At 57.4% G+C, this 18,667-nt stretch overlaps 1 protein-coding gene across 3 annotated transcripts in view; it reads right to left on the bottom strand.

The window, feature by feature from the left end:
- Positions 1–3,145: 3,145 nt before the first annotated feature.
- The window catches only part of Src (SRC proto-oncogene, non-receptor tyrosine kinase), a 48,308-nt gene continuing 32,786 nt past the window's right edge, over positions 3,146–18,667 (bottom strand). Inside the window, exons 5-15 of one of the 3 annotated variants that reach the window (XM_004867799.3) lie at positions 18,525–18,542; positions 13,870–13,902; positions 12,966–13,064; positions 12,730–12,833; positions 10,891–11,040; positions 9,791–9,946; positions 8,671–8,850; positions 7,157–7,233; positions 6,308–6,461; positions 6,053–6,184; positions 3,146–5,785 (exon numbers count right to left, since the gene is read on the bottom strand). In XM_004867799.3, the coding sequence (XP_004867856.1) occupies positions 5,577–5,785; positions 6,053–6,184; positions 6,308–6,461; positions 7,157–7,233; positions 8,671–8,850; positions 9,791–9,946; positions 10,891–11,040; positions 12,730–12,833; positions 12,966–13,064; positions 13,870–13,902; positions 18,525–18,542 (1,312 nt within the window). In that variant the 3' untranslated portion in view covers positions 3,146–5,576. The remainder of the gene's footprint in view (positions 5,786–6,052; positions 6,185–6,307; positions 6,462–7,156; positions 7,234–8,670; positions 8,851–9,790; positions 9,947–10,890; positions 11,041–12,729; positions 12,834–12,965; positions 13,065–13,869; positions 13,903–18,524; positions 18,543–18,667) is intronic. The other 2 variants (XM_087188969.1, XM_087188970.1) reach the window with 2 other exon arrangements.

The following is an 18,667-nucleotide window of genomic DNA, read 5'->3' as shown; positions in this document are numbered from 1 at the left end:
ATGTCTTATCTGTCAGTCTGTCTGTCTCACACACACACACACACAACCAGGCAGGAGCAGTGCCTCACAATGAGTGTGCTGGGAAGAGCCTTGAGAGTGAAAGGAAACAAATCCCCCAGCCCACAGCAGTGACCCCCAAAGCTGGAGCAAGGGGAGGCGGACAGCCAGGGCAGGGTACAGACAGCACAGCCCACACAGAAATCCAGCGGGCCTGGGCCTGCCTGAGGAGTGGAGCGGAGGGGAGGCCTGTGACAGACAGCAGCCAGCCCCTGCCCCCTAGCGGACACAGACACAAGGCCACTCCTGTCTGATAGCAGGAACAGTCACAGACCCGCTAGGGTGAGAGGTGGAGGCGGGAGAGGTGCACACACTCCCGGGCGTGGCCCTATTGGAGGCACTCTCCGGGCAGACTGTGGGGCAGAGCAGCTCAGAGACAGAGGTCAGCAGGCACGGAAGACACACAGCGGCCACCAGCAGCACATGCCCAGGCCCAGCCAGAAGAGGCAATAAGCAAATCAGCCCATGAGAACTTCAGGAGCCTGCAGAGTGTTTAAGTGTCTCTTAAAATCAGAAGAAAAAATGAAACTTTAGTTCAAAGAAAAATAGTTTTGTGCAATGCTGGGGATGGAACCCAAGGCTTTGCCCACAGTAGGCAAGCGCTCTAGCACAGCGGCACATCTCCAGACCTAAGAAAATGTTTTAATATGTAATATTAATATATTCACCTTTATACCGATGCTGTCATATTTAATTTTCTTTTTTGGAAGAAGGGCCCAAAAAAGCCATAATGGGGGTTGTGGTTGAGTGCACAGCCTGAGTGTAGGGGAATAGGCCAAGGTCAGGGCTTGGTGCAGGGAGCTCTGACACAAGGGGATCAAGGACTGAAACCACTGGGAGGCTGAAGAAAGGGGCAGCACTTCTGGAGGAAGTGAGGATTTGGCCCCAGCTAGATTTGGAGGCAGCTAGAAAGGGTGAAGGAGACAAAAGACCCGAACAGGGCAACAGGTAGACAAGAAAGGGTGGAGCTGCCAGGGGCCCAGTGCTTGAAGAGGTTGGGGAAAGGGTGTCTCTGCCGAGGAACAGGCACAAAGTTGAGGAAGGGTGTGCAGGGGATGTCAAAGGGAACTGTTCATGAGGCCAGTGTTGAGTTTGAGGCTGGAGGGAGTGCAGGGCTGTGTGGCACCAGGGACAGGGAAAGGGGTTGAGCAAGAGATTCCTGTGCACAAGGATGCGGTGTCGCTCAGTGATGGGGCATTTGTGAAGCACGAGTGAGGCCCTGGCTTCCACCCCCAGTACCACAAAAAAGAGATGCATGCCCAGAGACATATGTACACAGATGGACACACACACCACAGGCAGCAAGAATGGGATGGAGGGAAGCAAGGACAATCCTGCGGGCAGGGGAATGGGGGACAGACCATCACTCCCTGCCACAAGGAAGCAGCCATTCCAGGTGGACAGGCGCGCAGGATGGGCCCTCAGAAAAAGGGATAGCACTGAGTGAGACACAGCATGAGGGGCAGGAGGCAGAGGCTGACAGACCTCAGAGGGCTCAGGCCCAGGACCCAGGAGACCTGCTCTGGGGGGACAGCCCCAGTGAGGGGAGAGATGGGGACAGCAAAACCCAGACTGCACTCAGACCGACAGAGCTCAGCCGGTGCCCCGAGCCCAGCCACCTGTCTCATGTCCATGGTCCCTTCCCCATGCTCCTGTCCCCATCTCCGGCTTTGTTTTTGGAACCCACAAGAGAAACAGGAAAAGATGACAGGGTATGCATGCAAATGTGTGTGTGTGTGCATGTGCACGCGTGCACACACACAGATGGGAACGCCCAGCATAAGGTCTGGTCAGAATTCCTAAGTGAGGGAAGAGGGGCAAGAAACCTTGTGGTCAGACAGGGAAGCACGCACACCACATGACACATGACACATGACACACATGCAACACGACACAAAGCACACACACACGTGTGTAGCACACAGTACACAGCACAATAAAACCCGAGAAAAGGAGGCAGGAGGAGCTGCAGCAAGACAAATGCCCAGGCAGATTCCTGCCTCACAAGTCCACATGCAAGGGCCATACTTCATACACACACACACACACACACACACACACACACACACACACAGAGGCCATGACTGGACTGGGCCCAGGGAAATCTTGGTTTTTTGGGCGGGGGGGCACAGCCTTCCCAGAGCTACACCCCAGCCCCTGGGTGAGTTTGAACTTTTGATCCTCCTGCCTTGGCCTCCTAAGTGCTGGGATTACAGGCATGTGCCACCATCCCCAGCCAGGGAAATGCTGGGTCCGCGTTTTTCTGTATGACTGTGTGGGGAAGTCAGGGATGTGGAGAGATGGACAGGGAGGAAAATCTGAGACAGAAAGAGACGGGAAGATCTGGAGAGGCAGCATCGCAGGGAAGCACCGAGGAGGCAAACTAGCAGCCGTGAGACACACACAGGCAAAAGGTCAGAAGCTTGGAGAGACAGACCAAGAAATGAGAGGGACTTGGCATGAGGGACAGAAAGAATATTAAATGTCAACACCACGTGCTGGAGAGCTGGGAGGACTGAGAGAGAAAAGCCCACTCTGTGGACAGATGGCCAGGTGGCTGGGCCCGGTGTGAAGCATCTCCCAGGTCCATTCCCCACCCACAGTGACAATGTGGGACAGGAACTTTGTGCCTACCAGGTTAGCAAGACGTGCCTCTGATGTAGCCCTGCAGCTCTGTGCATACATGGGGTATGCACCTGAGACCCTCCCCGGGGCACCCACCACCCACCTGTCCACTTGGGGTTTTGCCAGTACAATACATACATCCTGCATGCACAGCCTGAGCAAAACCCACTCCCTTGTCTCTCAACATTGGGGGACACAAAGCCATGAGCCCAGACTCACACACCACCTGGACACTTGCTCACGCACAAACATCTAAACAGCACATCTGTGAGCAAACGCTGGCCCCCAGGAGCACACAGGCCTGCACCCACACACACACGAGGCCAGAGGACAGCTGTGCAACCCTGACCCATGTCCCACCCCCACTTCCACAACACATGTTCCCCCATGGCACCCGGACTCCATGCTGACCTGCATACTGCAGTATTTAGCTTGTGACAGTAACACCAAACTGAGAAACATCTAGCTCTGACATTTGTTTTTAATTAAGCCCTGTTGGGGAGGTCAGAGGTGGTCACCTGCACGGGCTGAGTCTGACGTAGAATAAACACCTTCCCGAGCTCCGTGACGGGTCACCTTTCCAGGCTGCATCCTTGAGTGCTGTGGGATTGGTGTGGGTTTTCCTCAGAGTGCTCCAGTCCTTCCCAGATCCACCCCACCCTGCCCAGCATGCCAGGAAACACCCAAATGGCACACACACAGCGCCACACTCCACACAGACCTGGCAGCCATGCCTGACCCCCGGGGTCACCTGCACTTCTCACGTTTTGGGTCTTGAGCTAGGCCTGGTGCTTCTCCCAAACACAATGCAGATACAGATGGTATTACGCATGGCCACCTCCCCCAAGGCTCTCCCCAGTCTGATCATGTCCCCACTGCCTGGTCCAAAACCCTCCAGCCACCAGTGGTGCGGAACAAAGGCCCCTGACTGCAGCCTGTTCACAGCCCACCCCTCATTTGCCCACACTGTAGGTGCTCAATAAACCATCTGCCACACTGAAGTCTGTGTTTAATCAGACAATATGCAAAGTATTTACAACCAATTACTGATCCCCCCTCCCCCCTAAGCCTGAGCCATAGAATGTGGGACCCCCCCAGGCCCTGCCCAGAGCCAGGGATCCCCCAGGCCTCTGCATAGTCATCTGAAATCTACAAAACACTGTTAAAAAAAAAATAGGACAGTATTAGGACACCTTATACAAAGGGGCCAGGGCAGTTGAAGGGGGATTTGAGGGCACGCAGGGGAAGCGAACCCAGATCTGACCTAGACAGACAGGAGCAGACTTGAGAGACAAACATGAAGGGAAGGGAAGGTTGGAACCTTATGGGCAGGCACCACTTGGCCTCCCTCCCCTGTGCCAGGCCCAGGCTGGCTCGAGGACCCTGCCAACCAGGCTGTTATTGCTGTGATGGGGGCAGTGGTGAAATGGAGGACAGGGCTGGGGCGGCTCTTACATGTTAAATATGGACACACACGGACACACACACACACACACACACACACACGGGGGCCCTTGGCAAGATGCCACTAATTATCAGCTGCCCATGTTACAGATGGCCACACTGAGGCCCAGGAGGAAGCCACCACATACCCTAAGGCTGAACAGCAGAGCCAGGACCCCATGGGTTCCTACCACAGGGTCTGGCGGCAGCTGAGCAGTCAGAGGCCACAGCCACACGTGTAGTTGCAGCTCATAGAAAAGCAGGGCCCCAAGTCACACAGCAGTGTGCACCAGTGGGCACCCTTGCCCTCTCTGATCCCAGCCAGGGCACTCCTCCCTACTCATGATTTGGGGGAGCCCATTCGGGAGCAGAGCAGAGGCCAGCTGTTGAAATGCTCAGGACAAACTGGGGGATGGAGGACCTGAGGTTCCCTCCTGAGGCCAGGACCAGGCCCTCCAGCCTCACTGCTCTGTGACTACTTGATTGCCACCAGAGCCTGGGAGCTTACTCCCGTCCCTGTCATGGCTGGCTGGCTCCAAAGGTCAAAAGCCACCTACATTCTGACTGAAGCCTGCTTTCCACACCTTCACCTTCCACCCCTTGCTTCTAGCTCAGCCTCACACAGGCCTGTCCGGCCCCCTCCCCCAACAGTCTGGCTGAGCCAAGCACACAGGGACAGTGGGACCCTGTTATCTGTGACCCATCTTGAGGTCCCCTGTCCCCTGGGCTGCTCCAATCTGAGATGTCTCTAAAGACAATTCTCGTCGGTTCCTGAGGAAGACCGACAGAGCACCAGGTACCAAGGCTGCCGCCTAGACCCTGACCTGCTCTTCAGCCCTGGGAAAGGCACATCCCCTCTCTGACTCCATTTTCCCGTGGGAACAATGGGAGAAAGGAGATGATGATCTCCAAGGGTCCCTGGGGTGGAAGAAGGGCAGAGCTGGAAGGGGGTCCTCATCCCATCTACTATCACTGAGCCATGCTGGGCTGGGGGATGCCCAACCATGACAGAGGGGTCTGGACCCTGCAGCCCTGACCCCCAGATGTGTCCAAAGGGATGCCAGGGGCAGGGGCTGCAGCTGAGGGCCAGGGTACATCGCTCCTCTTTGGAAAGCTTCTTTGGCCAGCTCATGAGACGGACCTGGGGCATCCAAGGGTGGAGGGGCCAGGCACAGGCCGCAGGTGGAGGTGAGAACGGGCATCCGGCCCCTTTTCCAAATCCTCCTCTGGTGACAGCAGATCTCCGGAGGGACAAAGAGGAGGCGTGTGGCCACAGCAGCGCTGGGACAATCACTGTGCTGGCCATGGACCCACAGACCCAAAGCCCTTCCATGTGCCCAAAGACAGAAGGGCTCCATCCCTGGCAATTCAGCCCCAGGGTGGGAGGGTCCACAGTGGCAGGTGGAGGGTGCAGACCCCACAGGTGACCCAGCTAGGCAGGGCATCCTGCCCTATAGGTTCTCCCCAGGCTGGTACTGGGGCTCGGTGGACGTGAAGTAGTCCTCCAGGAAGGCCTGCAGGTACTCGAAGGTGGGCCGCTCCTCGGGCTCCTTCCGCCAGCACTGGCACATGAGGTCATGCAGGGACTCGGGGCACTCAGGTGGGCAGGGCATGCGGTAGCCCCGCTCCACCTGGTCCAGCACCTCACGGTTCACCATCCCTGTGGGCACAGGTGAGCATGAGAGGCCTGGCTCCAGAAAGGAATGGACGAAGTGGGCAGGGACAAGAGGACTTCCCACCTAGGACAGGCAGGGCCGAGGGTAAGCCCTATCCCTAAGACTGGGGGCCCTGCCACACAGAGCCTAAGAACAGATGCTCAGCCTTTTTGTTACACAGAGGGGGAAACTGAGGTAGGGGGTGAGTACTGCCCAAGGCCTCCAAGGTGAGGGTTCAGGGACTATCGATGGGCCGTGTAGCCCCTTCTCACCAGGGTAGGGCACCCTGCCCTTTGTTGTGAGCTCGGTCAGCAGGATCCCAAAGGACCATACATCTGACTTGATGGTGAAGCGGCCATAGAGGGCGGCTTCTGGGGCCGTCCACTTGATGGGGAACTTGGCACCTGCAGGCGTAAGTAAGGGCAGGAGGCTCAGCAGTGCATCACCCGGACTCTGCCACAGGAAACTGGGGCTTAGAGCAGAGCTAGGACCTGCCCAGGGCCATGCAGCCAGTGCTCCGGGCTCACCTTGCCGGGCTGTGTACTCATTGTCTTCAATAAGCCGGGCCAGCCCGAAGTCAGCCACTTTGCACACCAGGTTCTCCCCAACTAGGATGTTGGCGGCACGCAGGTCCCGGTGGACGTAGTTCATCCGCTCCACATACGCCATGCCTGAGGCAATCTGCAGGCAGCACCCAGGTGCCTGGCTCAGGGGCCGCACTCACCTCCCCAGGCCATGGGCTTGGGGTCCTCCCAGGGGCTGCTGAGCCAACTGTACTTCCTGCCTTCCACACTTCTTCAGGCACAAGAAGTCAGCTCACAGTGAACACCACTGGCTTACCAAGCAGGACCAGCACCCAGCAGGAAGAGTGCATGAGGGTAATGGAAAGCGTCATGATAAGAGGCACCCAGGGAAGTGGAGGGATGGTGACAAAGAGGCCCCAGCTGACCCACACAGATGCATGACAGGTCCTGCCAGCTGTCCCAAGTCCTCCGTCTGAGCCTGTTTTCACATCTATCCAATCTCTACCTCTCCTGATTCTTATCAAAATTAAATGAAACAAAGATGTCGAGTTCTGCCTACATACTTGCTGAGTGGCTTAATGACCTTTACAGAGAAGAAAACTGAGGCCAGAGGTCCCACAGCAAGTCAGTGGCTGCTGATGCCCAGTTAAGGTCCTCTGTCCAGAACCACCACTCGGGGAACTTATAAGTGGTTCCAGTAATACAGGTGGGAAGATGAGTGTGGGGAATTCAAGGCAGGCCTCCTGGAGGGGGCTCACAAGAGGCGGCTCACAAGAGGCCAGAACTGGCTGAGCCAGGGGGATCTGGGTGTGCTGGAGGCAAAGGCTAGGGAAGCAGGAGGGACCGACTCACCTGAGCGGCCATGTCCACCAGTTGAGGCAGCCGCAGGTACTTGCCCGTTTCCCCCTTGAGAAAGTCCAGCAAACTCCCTGGGCAAAAGACAGAGTCAGCTCCAGCCCTGCACCGTCCTTCTTTCGCTCGAAAGATGTAACTCCTGGCTCCTGTGGCCCACCCGGCGCTGGCCCCGCCTTCACCAGCACAGGAGAATCCATGCAAACCCATCCCCAGCCTCATTCGCAGTTATCTCTCTCAAGCAAACAGGGCAGGAAGCACCCCACCCCCACTGGCCCCCCAAGGATGAGATGGCCCGGGTGTGTGAACACACTGGGACCCAACTTGGGAACAAAGAGACCAGACCAATGGGGCATGGTAGTGCATGCCTGTAATCACAGCACTCTGGGAGGTGCAAAAGTTCCAGCCCAGCCTGGACAACTTCGTGATGACATTGCAGAGTAAACACAAGTCCACCAGGACAGAAAGCAGATCAGAGCTTGTCTGGGTTTGGAGTGCAGGGTACTGTCTGCCAAGGGCAACAGGGAACTTTGTGGATGAGGGAGACAGTGTGTGTCCTGATTGTAAGGGATACCTGGAGAATCCCTTGGTCACGATTCATTCAACCAAATACTAAATATCATGTTTTTAAAAATGGAATTTTGAATAATTAATTTTTTAAAATTAAGTCAATAGCTGGGCGTGGTGACACACACCTGTAAACCCAGTACTCAGGAGGCTGAGGCAGGAGGATTGCCTCGAGTTCGAGGCCAGTCTAGGATACATAGTAAGTTTAAGGCTAACCTGAACTACACAGTGAGACCCTGTCTTAAAAAATAAAAATAAAGGGGCCAGGGATTTAGCTCAGTGGTGCTGCTGGCTGCCTCGAAAGCCCAAAGTCCTGAGTTCAATCCCCAGCACCAAAAAAACAAAAAAATAAAAAGATAAAAATAAAAATCAAGGGCCGGGGATTTAGCTCAGTGGTTCCACCACCTGCCTTGAAAGCGCAAGGTCCCAAGTTCAATCCCCAGTACCATAAAAAAAAAAAAAAACCAACCAAAAAATAAAAATTAAGTCAAAGTCAGGCACCTGGCTCAAGTTCTCCTTTAGCCTGAGAAGAGCAAACAGCTTTAGAAAGCCAGCAAATAATGGATGGTGAGAAACCACTGAGAACAAAGTGAGAAGGGAAAGACAATTCTGCCTAAATTCCCTCCAACTCGTGGGTTTGATCCTGTGCGGTGCCACCTATAAAAAGTCACCGGGGTATGGGCGAAGTGGCACACACCTGTAATCCCTGCACTCTGGGAGGCTGAGGCTGGGAGGGCACAAGTTCAAGCTCAGCCTGGGCAACTGGGTGCCTCAGGAAGACTCTGTTTCAAAGTAAAAAAGGTCTGGGGATATAGCTCAGTGTGAAGGCCCTGGGTTCAATCTCCAATACCAAAAAAGAAAAACAAAAGCACTTTGGGGAGGTGGGGAGGGCCCTGCCAGGCACCCCGGGCACATCAGGTCCACTAGGCTGGCCAGCCAGGCCTCACCCTTGCTCATGTACTCTGTGACGATGTAGATGGGCTCCTCGGACACCACGGCGTACAGCTGCACCAGCTTCTCGTGCCTCAGTTTCTTCATGACCTGGGCCTCCTGCAGGAAGGCCTCCGGAGACATGGTGCCCGGCTTCAGGGTCTTGATGGCCACCCTGGTGGTGCCGTTCCAGGTTCCTGCAGGGTAGAGACGAAGGCGGCCTCAGTGGAGACCCCGCTCTCACCATCCAGGCATGGGACTTGCCTGCCTAGGGGGACCAGGCTCAGCTCTGGCCTCCCTCACCAAGTGACAAGAGCAGCCAAGGGGGGTCTCCTTCTGAACCTCTGTATCCCCATCTATAAAACGGGTACAAGGACGAGGCGGTGCCTCACAGGGTTGTTACAGGCTGAAATGAGGGCACTGCTCAGCAAACAGGAGCTGGGTCAGGACTCGGATTATGAGGAATGTCCCTCAAATGCCACACAGCAGTGGGACAGACAGAGACCACAGTTCCAACTCAATGGCATCTCCTGGTGCCCCTTCCTGCCAACTACAGCATGGAAGGCACCCCATTATCAGCAAACAGATATGTCCTAGTGGGGGTCAGTGGGGGGGCAGAGTTGGGTCAGGGGCTGTTGCAGCCACCAGAACAAGAGGTGGCCTCCAGAGCCTACAGACCCTGAAAAGCAAGCTGCTGCACAAGGAAGAGCAAGGTAGGAGGCAGCTCAGCTGCAGCCCAGCTCCCCAGGAGGCGGCCAGGGTGAGGTGGGACCCCTTCCTCAGCCTCTCTCCCCATCTGGAAGAGGAGATCCTCTGTGGCTACCTGTGGGGCTCTCTGAGGACTCAAGGAGATTTCAGCCACTGGGCCAGGCCCCCCGAGGCTCAGTGAGTGAGTGCAGCTTCACCCCTTGCGTGAGGACCTGGGATTTCATCATACAGTAGTAGGTGACTACACCTGAGGGCCACCACTGGGGAGCTGCACATTTAAAAGTGGGCCCCCTCTTTCAGTAGAGGCAACTAAAAGAAAAGGGAACCCGGGAGCCTTGAGCTGCCACCCAGGAGGGACCCTGCCTATTCTCAGGTGACCACATCAAACCCCCTCCCCAGGCCATGCCTCCGGGGGGCAGTGCTCCTTACCCATCCACACCTCCCCAAAGCAGCCCTGGCCCAGCTTGACCTCCAGCCGCAGGGATTCCCGGGGGATCTCCCAGGCATCCTTGGCCAGGCCCTGGGTCTGTGGCTTGGACGTGGGGCACACGGTGGTGAGGCGGTGGCACAGGCCATCAGCGTGTTCTGGAGATGAGGCAGGGAGCAGAGCTCAGTGGGGCACATGGGTGAGCTCACAGGAGGGCGCCCATACCAACATCTGCACCCACCCTGCCTGGGCCCTGCAGCCTTGTGAGAGGCTCACAGAGTCTGCCTTTCCTCCTTCACTCATGGGGCTTGAAGAGTGCCAGGAACCCGGAGGGGGGCAAGCACGTGGAACTGCCCTCAGGGAGCTCCCAGCCCAGGAGGAGCAGACTTCTGTCAGCCACCCCTCAGAGCCACAAACATGGCCAGGGAGAGCTGTGCGTGCATGAGTGTATGGGGTGGGCTGCACACAGGGGCTGCGGGTTCTCGGTCTCTATCCTAAAACAGCCCCTGGAGGGTGGGTCCGGGGGACAGGACCAAGCATTCACCCCAGAGTGGTGGGGATCCTAGAGGAGGGTGAGTGGCCCCGGTGAGAGGAGGAGGTGCCAGGTAAGAGGTGGGCCACACAGGCACACACAGGCCCTGGGTATCCAGGTAGGTGGCCCCACTGCAGCACCCAGCACCTGCCCCACCCCACCAGCACCCTGGCTCAAGTGCTCCCTCTGCCACCCTCTCCTCCAACTTGGCTATAATCAATGTAGCTGCCCCTTCTGCTCTCCTAGTAACCGGTTCAGACCGGTCCTGAGGCTGCAGAGACAATCAACTCCAGCCCCTGTCCCCTCCCTTTCAGCTTGCTCAAGGCAGCCCCCTCCTCACCAGCCAGCTACAGTGGAGGAGGAGGGATGGGCAGGGGCTCAGGGAAGACAAGGAGGAAAGATGAGGCAGGGGGAGAGGAGTGGAAGGCAGTGGTGCCACAGGGGCGGGAAGGAGAGGGGGGAGAAGACAGGCGCATCCTCAGGAGAATTTAAGCCCCTGCCCTGGGGTGCCAGGGCCCCTCCCAGGGTCTGCAGCTGCAACCTGGGGTTCCCACCAGGCCGAGAGCTCACTGGAGTAATAGACAACGAGCTGCTGCAGGCTGTTGAACTGGGTGCGTGAGGTGATGTAGAAGCCACCGCTGTCCAGCTTGCGGATCTTGTAGTGCTTCACATTGAGGCCCTTGGCGTTGTCAAAGTCAGACACAGAGAGGCAGTAGGCACCTGGGGGCACAGCCAGGGAAAGGGACCATGACCATTGCACTGTCACCTCCACAGGCCACAGCCCTTAGCACACAGCCTGGGCACAGTGTCCTGCCCGCCTGACACCACAGGGAAGCCCCATCTCTCTCTCCCTGCCTCAGGGATAGCCACCAAGGCACAGCCCTGTGAGTAACAGTCCCACCACAAATCCTCAGCCCTGGCAAGACCTCCAAATCCTGGGTGTCTTCATAATAAGGGTGCTCCTAGGGCTTCTGGGAAGATGCAGTACCACTACACAGGAGAGGGCCTGGCGCACAGTAGGCAAACATTAGCTGAGAGGCTGGGAATGGCCCACCGAGGCAGAGGTCCTGGCCTGGCTGCTGCCCTCTGGGTCTGCCCACGATCTGTCTGCGCCAGCCCCTTCCTGCTTTCCGAACAGCCCAGGCTTGAGCTGCAGCAGGAAGATGGCTGAGGCCATGGCAGTCCTGGGCAGGGGCCTGTGTCTGGGGATGGTCTGCAGGCTGCCAAGGCCAAGTCTCCCGCCAGCTGAGAAAAGCTCTCACTGAAAGAGACACAGCCTTCCAGGCAGGCCTGGCCAGGAGCCTCTGTTAACTGGAGCCCAGGGACACCTGGGTCCTAGTAGGGAACAAGGCTGAGCCCATGACAGGTCAGACTCTAAGGACAGAGAAGGTGCTGCTCAGGAACCTCTAGGCAGTGTGCAGCCATGGGATGGAAGGCCAGCCCCATGGCCCAGGTCCTCCCTCTGGACAGTCCTCAGGTAGAGCATGCCATCCCAATGTAGAGAAGGGAAAGATGAGGGAAAGCGGTGAGGCTCGGATCACCCAGTGAGTCAGCAACAGAGCTGGGGCTTGAACCCGTACCGAGTGTCTAAAGCCTACACTGGACAGGCCTGGTATACTGAAGATGACCTGGGCTGTGTGTACCAGAAGTCACAGGCCTGAGGCTGACACCAACCCTGGGCACATGTGCACACATGCACGGACATGCCATGCCCAGTGGCTGTATGCTCACAGCTATCTACACTCCCCAGACCCCTGGGCACCAGAACAAAGCCACCACTGTCACACAGTGACACATGGCCAGTCCCACCCCCATGTGCACATATGCCTGGCCCTTCACACAGCACACAAGTGCATCCGGCTGCGTGCCTGCTCATAATGCACATGCAGGACATGGATGCTCTGCATTCTCATCTCCTGCTGAGGCCCAGGCCCACAGGAAACAGCCCAGGTTGGTTGCCATAGCAACACACAGCTGCAACCCACTTTCCAAGGGGCTGGAGAGAAGGGGATGCTCTTCACTCTTACTGGGGGAGGGACAGAGAGGAGTGAGCCAGGACTACGGGGGGAAGGGTGAAGCCGGGTCCCCAGAGGCCCCTGGGGAAAAGAAAAGAGGTCCATCATACCAGCACCCACCCTGGGAAGCAGACTTCTGCTGGGTGGCACTCAGACCTCATGACAACCAGTGCCTGTTCCCATCCTGAGCAACTAAGTCCAGAGAAGCAAAGCTTCATCTTTCACTGTACCTCTGGCCCCCCTGATTACTCTCAGTATCCCTCAAGTGTACTTCCCTGGCTTTGATTCTGCTGTTTCCTCTCACTCTGTATTCCAAACTACTATTCATCCTGCAACACCAGCTCACACTACTGACTAAAGAACTGCTTCCAGTGGCCAGCACAAGACCTCCTACCTTTCGTAGTTTCACTTTCTCGCACCAGGAAGGTGCCTCTCGGGTTCTCCGTGTTAAGCAGCAACCGCTCTGACTCCCGCCTGGTGATCTTGCCAAAGTACCACCTGTGTGGGAGGGACAAACACGGTGTCAGGTTCCTTCCCGCCAACAGCACCTCTCCCCAGGATGGGCCCTGGGCAGCCCTGCCTCCCACTCCGGCAGGGCAGGCAGGCAGATTGCCGCCAGGGAATACTCACTCCTCAGCCTGGATGGAGTCCGAGGGTGCCACATAGTTGCTGGGGATATAGCCCGTCTGTCCTGTGCTGAGCGAGTGTGCCAGCCACCAGTCTCCCTCTCTGAATGGGAGAAGGGAGCAAAAAAGAAAGGGTCGTCACCAGTGAGTCCAAGGTGCCTGCTCTCTCTTCCCAGGTGCTGTGCCGGCCCGGCAGCCAAGGGGGCACAAGGAGACTGTGGCCCTTGGCCTAGAATTCTTCCCCTCCTGGTGCAAATGCCTCTGGCAAAGCTGGCTCAGATGAGCTAGGTGCATGGCAGGACTGAGCTTGGTCAGCCTGAGGCCCAACTCTGCAGAGGCATGGTCCTGGGACAGGAAGTTAGCTTTCTTTCAGATGTACCAAAGCCCCTTGAGATGTTAAGGGCTGCTTTGGGAGGAAGCTCCCCATTTCTGGGGACAAGCAACGCTGTACCTGAGAGAAGATCCCTGGCAGAGATAGATGTCAAACTAGACTGTCAAAGTCCACCCAGCCCTGAGACTCAGAAGCCCAGATCTGAGGGCTGGTGAAACCTTGGGATAGGCAAGGGGTAGCCCTTTTGAAGCCCACTGACCATCCAGGCACCAGCCCAGAAACTACAGCAATGCTCACTTCTGTCACAAATCACAGGTCACCCCTAAAGATCCTTAGCTGGAAACTATAGACCTCCTCCTGCAGCCTACCCGTGTGGAGGGGGATACTGAGGCCAGAGGGGGCTAGGGCTTGCCCAAAGTCACACAGTCATGTGGAGGGGGACAAGGTGGCAGAGCCCCGGGCCCAGGACACTTCTGTGCAAACTGCCCCATGAGGAGGAGGTGATGGGACAGGGGCAGCAGGGATGCCCAGCCAGGACAGGTACCTGGGCCTGGGTGCGGGGAAGGGGCGGAAGTACCTTTGCAGCCATCTGAATGTGAACCAGGTCTGGCTGGAGCAGGGGTCCAGAAACAGAGGAGGGAGGAGCAAGCGAGAGCCCGACAGGAGAGAAGAGGCAGAGATGGGGGTGGTGAGAGGTGGAGAGAGCAGGAGAGCCAGGCGGTGCTGGGGAAGGGGACAAGGGGGCAGCCACAGAGGCCTCACATCCAAAGCAACCAAAGGGCACAGGAGAGGGTCCATGGGGAGTGAGGGAGTGACACCGGGCAGGGCAGCCTGGGGACTAGGGTCAGCCACTCCCATTCCCCCTGTAGAGATGGGAAGCCTGAGACCAGAGAAGTAAAGGCCTTGGCTCAAGATCACACAGTCAAGTGTGCCTTGAGCTCCAGGTAAGCAGCTCCCTGCAAGGTGCAGTGGGGCTGGCCGCCTTGCTTTACTGTTTCCATCAGAAGCCCCTGAGAGGATGCCCAGCCACTCCAATCCAAGCCCAGAGAGAGGCGCCCTTGCCTGCAGCCACACAGTCTACTTGATCCCTAGCTCCTCGTTCTTCTGAGCTCCTAGACATATTCTTCAGCCCATTTTAAAGATGGAGAAGTTGAGGCCAAGGGAGAGCAGGGTTTGGGGAGCTCCCTGAGGACCCACCAGGGCACAGTGCGCCCCAGGCAGGGTTCAGTGGGATGGGCTGAGGCCAGCAGGGGGTAGGAGGGTCTGGATGGAGCCAGGCCAAGGGGGCCCAACTGGGACCGTGTGACCTGACAACTGCACACCCTGAGGCAGGAGCAAGCTTCCACCCGGGGCTCAGAGAGAGGGCCCGGCATTCCCCCCACCTCCCTCCCACATCTCTGTGCACCCAGCGGGGCCATCCACAGTTTTTCTGTCCCCTTTGACTCTTAAGGCCACCTTGCAAGGGAGAAAGCAAGGCCCCAGCCCCCAACTGAGGAAACTATGACTGAGATGTTGAAAGAACAGCCACAAACCAACACTTTCTTTGTAGACCTGGGGAAAGTGAGGCACAGAGAGGGGTAACAACTTGCCCAAAGCTTCAAAGCAAAGACTAAAGTCACAAGGAACAGCTCTCTGAGAGCTTCCAGCCCAAAGACTTCATGGCCAATGCAGAAACTGAGGCATAGAGAAGGTAATGATTTGCCCAAAGCTGCATGGCAAACCAATGGCAGAGAAAGAGTGAAAACTGGGGCCCCTGAGTGCACAGAGCAGACACAGCAGCCACCCCCAGGCCTCAAGGAGGCTGACACCCTCGGAGGAGCCAGTGGAACACTGGGGTGGGAGGGGGGGCAGGGGACAGGCCATTCCAAGACTGCGCCAATGTCTGAGGTCACAGGCTACAAAACAAGGCAGCTGGACAAAGCCAGAGTCTGCAAGCTGCCCAGCACCCAAGCAAGCAGAGCCGGCAGGAAGCATGTGCCCAGCCAAGCAGGGCCAAAGAAGCCAAGGGGTTCAGCCGACAGCACCCAGCTCCCTGACATCAACACATAGAGAGTTTGGGCCTCACCACCCAGTGCTGGGGGGTGCTGTCACAAGGGGCAGGACAGGGATGACAGGCACGACAGCAGTTTTACTGCACAACCCCCGTCTGGGTTGGGAGCCAGGCTGCCCAAGCTGCCCCAGCTCCCCTGCTGCCTGTGTGACCTCAGCCCCGCACTCAGTTTCCTACCTACAGGATGGGAATGGGTGTGCCTCCCTCCAAGGAGGTGAAATGCCAATGGGCCCCAGCAAAGAGGAGGTACTAACAGGCATGAGCTGTTAGTATCATGACTTGGCTAAAAAAATAAAAATAAAACCACTACATCTGTGTGTGCCTCCCTATTCTCCAAACCCTCTTTTAAATCCAAAGCAGCACAGCTTCAGCTCCAAAAAGGTTTTGCTGTGTGACCTTAGGGAAATAACACACCTTCTCTGAGTCTTAGTTCCCTTTGCCTGTAAAAAAAGAGATAATATTCACAGAATCTCCCTTGCAGGCAAAGTGTGTGAACACACTGTGCCTCGCTGAGACTGTTACTATTACCCCACCATGAAATAGGTCTGAGCCTGCCTCAGGTGCCCGAGAGCTGGCTCTGCCAAGGGCCAGTCCTGCTCTCACATGCGTGGCCCACCTTTCCCGGATGGGTCCAGTCAGGCAGGAAGCAGGGAAGAAGGGACCACACCTTCCCTGCCTGGCCCCTCACCTGCCACCCTGCTCACTAGCTGTGTGACCTTGACTCTCGGAGCCTCGGGACTTTTGGACCCTAATCCTTGTGTCGGGGCCTTGTGGACAGGGGTGTGGCAGCTCTGGAAGCTGGGACATGATGGCAGTTTGAGCAGTGACATTAACTCACTCAGGTTGTTGAGACTGGTCGGGGACACTTTGGGAAGTGCACACACGGTCCCCAGGCTGCGGCCAGTGGGACCCCGGGCAGGGCCCAGGCAGTCAGATTTCCAAGGCCTGGGCATGGGGTCAGTGGGTGAGGGAGGGTGAGGCCAGGAGGTCTTGAGAGGAGGAACAAAGGCAGGGCGTCTGGCAGCCCTGGGGTCCTGAGGTGTCTCTGCCAGAGTGCCCAGGAAGGAGAAGCCAGCTGGGGGCATCTTCTGGAAAGTGGCCCAGAGATGCCGCTGAGGTCTGGGTTGTCAGACCCTAGACCCCAGTGGGCTTCCTCAGACCCAGGGCCACGAAGCACCCAGGATACTAGTGCCCAGGGCCATCTGGCAGCAGGATCCAGGCTATGAGCACCGTAGCCGGGCTCACCTTCAAATGCTCTGCCGGCCGCCACCCAGCCCTGCGCCCACACAGAGCCCTGGGTAGCCCTTCATTCATCACAGGTGGGGGCACTAAGCAACGATGGACCCTAAGCAACAATGCAGAGACAGCACAGTGGCCCTGGGGCAGGTATAGACCCAATATCTCAAGTGTGAATGGCCATCTTCCCCTGAGCCCCACCCCCAATTCCTCTGCCTCCCCTTTTCCTCTAACGCCAGCCCCCAGCTCTGCCCCATGCAACTCAAGGCTGAGGGGTGGGTGAGCACTGACAGAGGACTCAGGCTCTGGCCCCACACATCCCACTCCACCCCACCAGGGGCCCTCAGCCCAGCCAAGCATCCCCCAGGTTCTGGACTGTAGGAGGAAGTGAGGGAAGGGCCAGACTAAAGTAGGGAAGCTGCCCTCTGACCCCAGTGACAGGCAGAATCAAAGTCCCCAAGCCTTTCCTGCCCCACGTCTTCATTCCAGCTGTGACCTCAGTCCCAGGTCTCCGGCAGAGCCTCCTAGCACTTCCTGTCATCATCCCATGCACCCTCCTTGCCCAGCCTTTCCTCTTCTGGGGTCCTACACGGATCACAGGCTGGAGAGCTGGCCATCCCGCCTAGCACCTCCTCTAGTAGCTGCTCGACCTTGGGCAAGTCATTTCACCTCCCAGGCCTCCATTTCTTCATCTGTAAAATGCAGAAAGTAATAGTTCCCATTTCTCAGGGCTCTGGTGGCATATAAAGAAAACAATGCACCCGAAAGTGCTCAGCACAGGGGCTGGCTCGCACTCAGGGCACAGCACATGTGACCATGTGACCACTTCATTCCATTCTGATCCTCCAGCCTGTTCACCAACACAGGTGGGCACCCTGTAAGCCAGGCAGCAGGTGACATGGGGCCCCAGAATGAGGCAGATGAGAGAGCAACCTTAAGGAGCTCTCGGTTTGGGGGAGCAGGTGACAGCCAGGACAATAAGAGAATGGAGCCACAGCTAGGCTCTGACACAGTGGGGCAGGAGGGGGAGCCGGGGAAGACCTCCCACCCCAGAGAGCAGCTTGGGGAAGGGAGGGAGCCACTGCCCAAGTTCTAGTCTTGGCCTTGTTACTTGGCAGCCGTGTGACCTTGGACAAGGACCCTTCACAGCTCTGAGCCTCAGTTTCCTCATCTGCAAAACAGAGGGACTCCCCATCAGTACTAGCCTGGAGGAATTACAGAAAGAAGCAAACAGGAGGAAACTGTGGGTAAAGGTGACTGGCACTGCACCTGGCACCTCTTTCCCTTTTGCCTCACAGAGAAGGCAATCCTGCACTGGATCCTGAGGGACAAATAGGAGTTTGCCAGGCAGACTAGAAAAAGGGTGTTCCAGGCAGAGGGAACATCCACAGGGGAAGAGAGGCATGAACAGGCAAGGCACACTTGCTCGGTGAGGGAGAAATGTCTGGCCTCCTTAGCCAGGGCTTTGAGGACACAAGGGACTGGCTCTCCTCTGCCCGACAGACTCTTGGCCTTCCACATCCCTGGAGGCCCAGTCCCTTCTGCACCTCCCGCCCTTCTACCTGCACACTTCTCTGCCCTTCCCTGGAGGCCCCACTTGCTCCTCCCAGTTCTTGTGGTCACCCTAGAGAGGGCACAGAGTAAGGCCCTCTGCCTCCCCTGGGGCTGGAATGGGCAGCCAGGGCAGGCTCAGGAGGGCACTCATGGGGCCCTGCATGTAGCTGGCTCTCAGTGTGGGCTGACAGATCAAGGAGGAGGTGTGAGGTGAGCAGGGGGGGACCTGGTGAAACCGGGGCTGCAGGATGATCTTGAGAAGCCTGGGGTGGTGGTGGCAGCCAGGGAGCAGAGCGCAGCAGGAACCCCGGTGGAGGACTCACATGCAGACAGCAGCCCAAGCCCCAGCGTAGCTGCCACCCAGCCCGCCGCCCATGTAGCGCGTTACACACCTGACATCCACCTTCCTCCTGAGGGCCAGCAAGAGAGAAGCAGAGAAGGAGGAGCTGAGAGTGGGCGGGAGGCGCAAGCCAGGACGCAGGAGCCGGGCACTGCAGGGTGGGAGCCGCTCCGCCCCGCCCTCTGCTGGCAGCTC

The sequence above is a fragment of the Heterocephalus glaber genome, unplaced genomic scaffold (assembly GCF_053883595.1).
Source record: "Heterocephalus glaber isolate CG9 unplaced genomic scaffold, H.glaber_assembly_v1.0 deba00001532, whole genome shotgun sequence".
Taxonomy (NCBI): Eukaryota; Metazoa; Chordata; class Mammalia; order Rodentia; family Bathyergidae; genus Heterocephalus; species Heterocephalus glaber.
The sequence above is the reverse complement of the archived record's forward strand: the minus strand, read 5'-3'. Positions and strand labels throughout refer to the sequence as shown.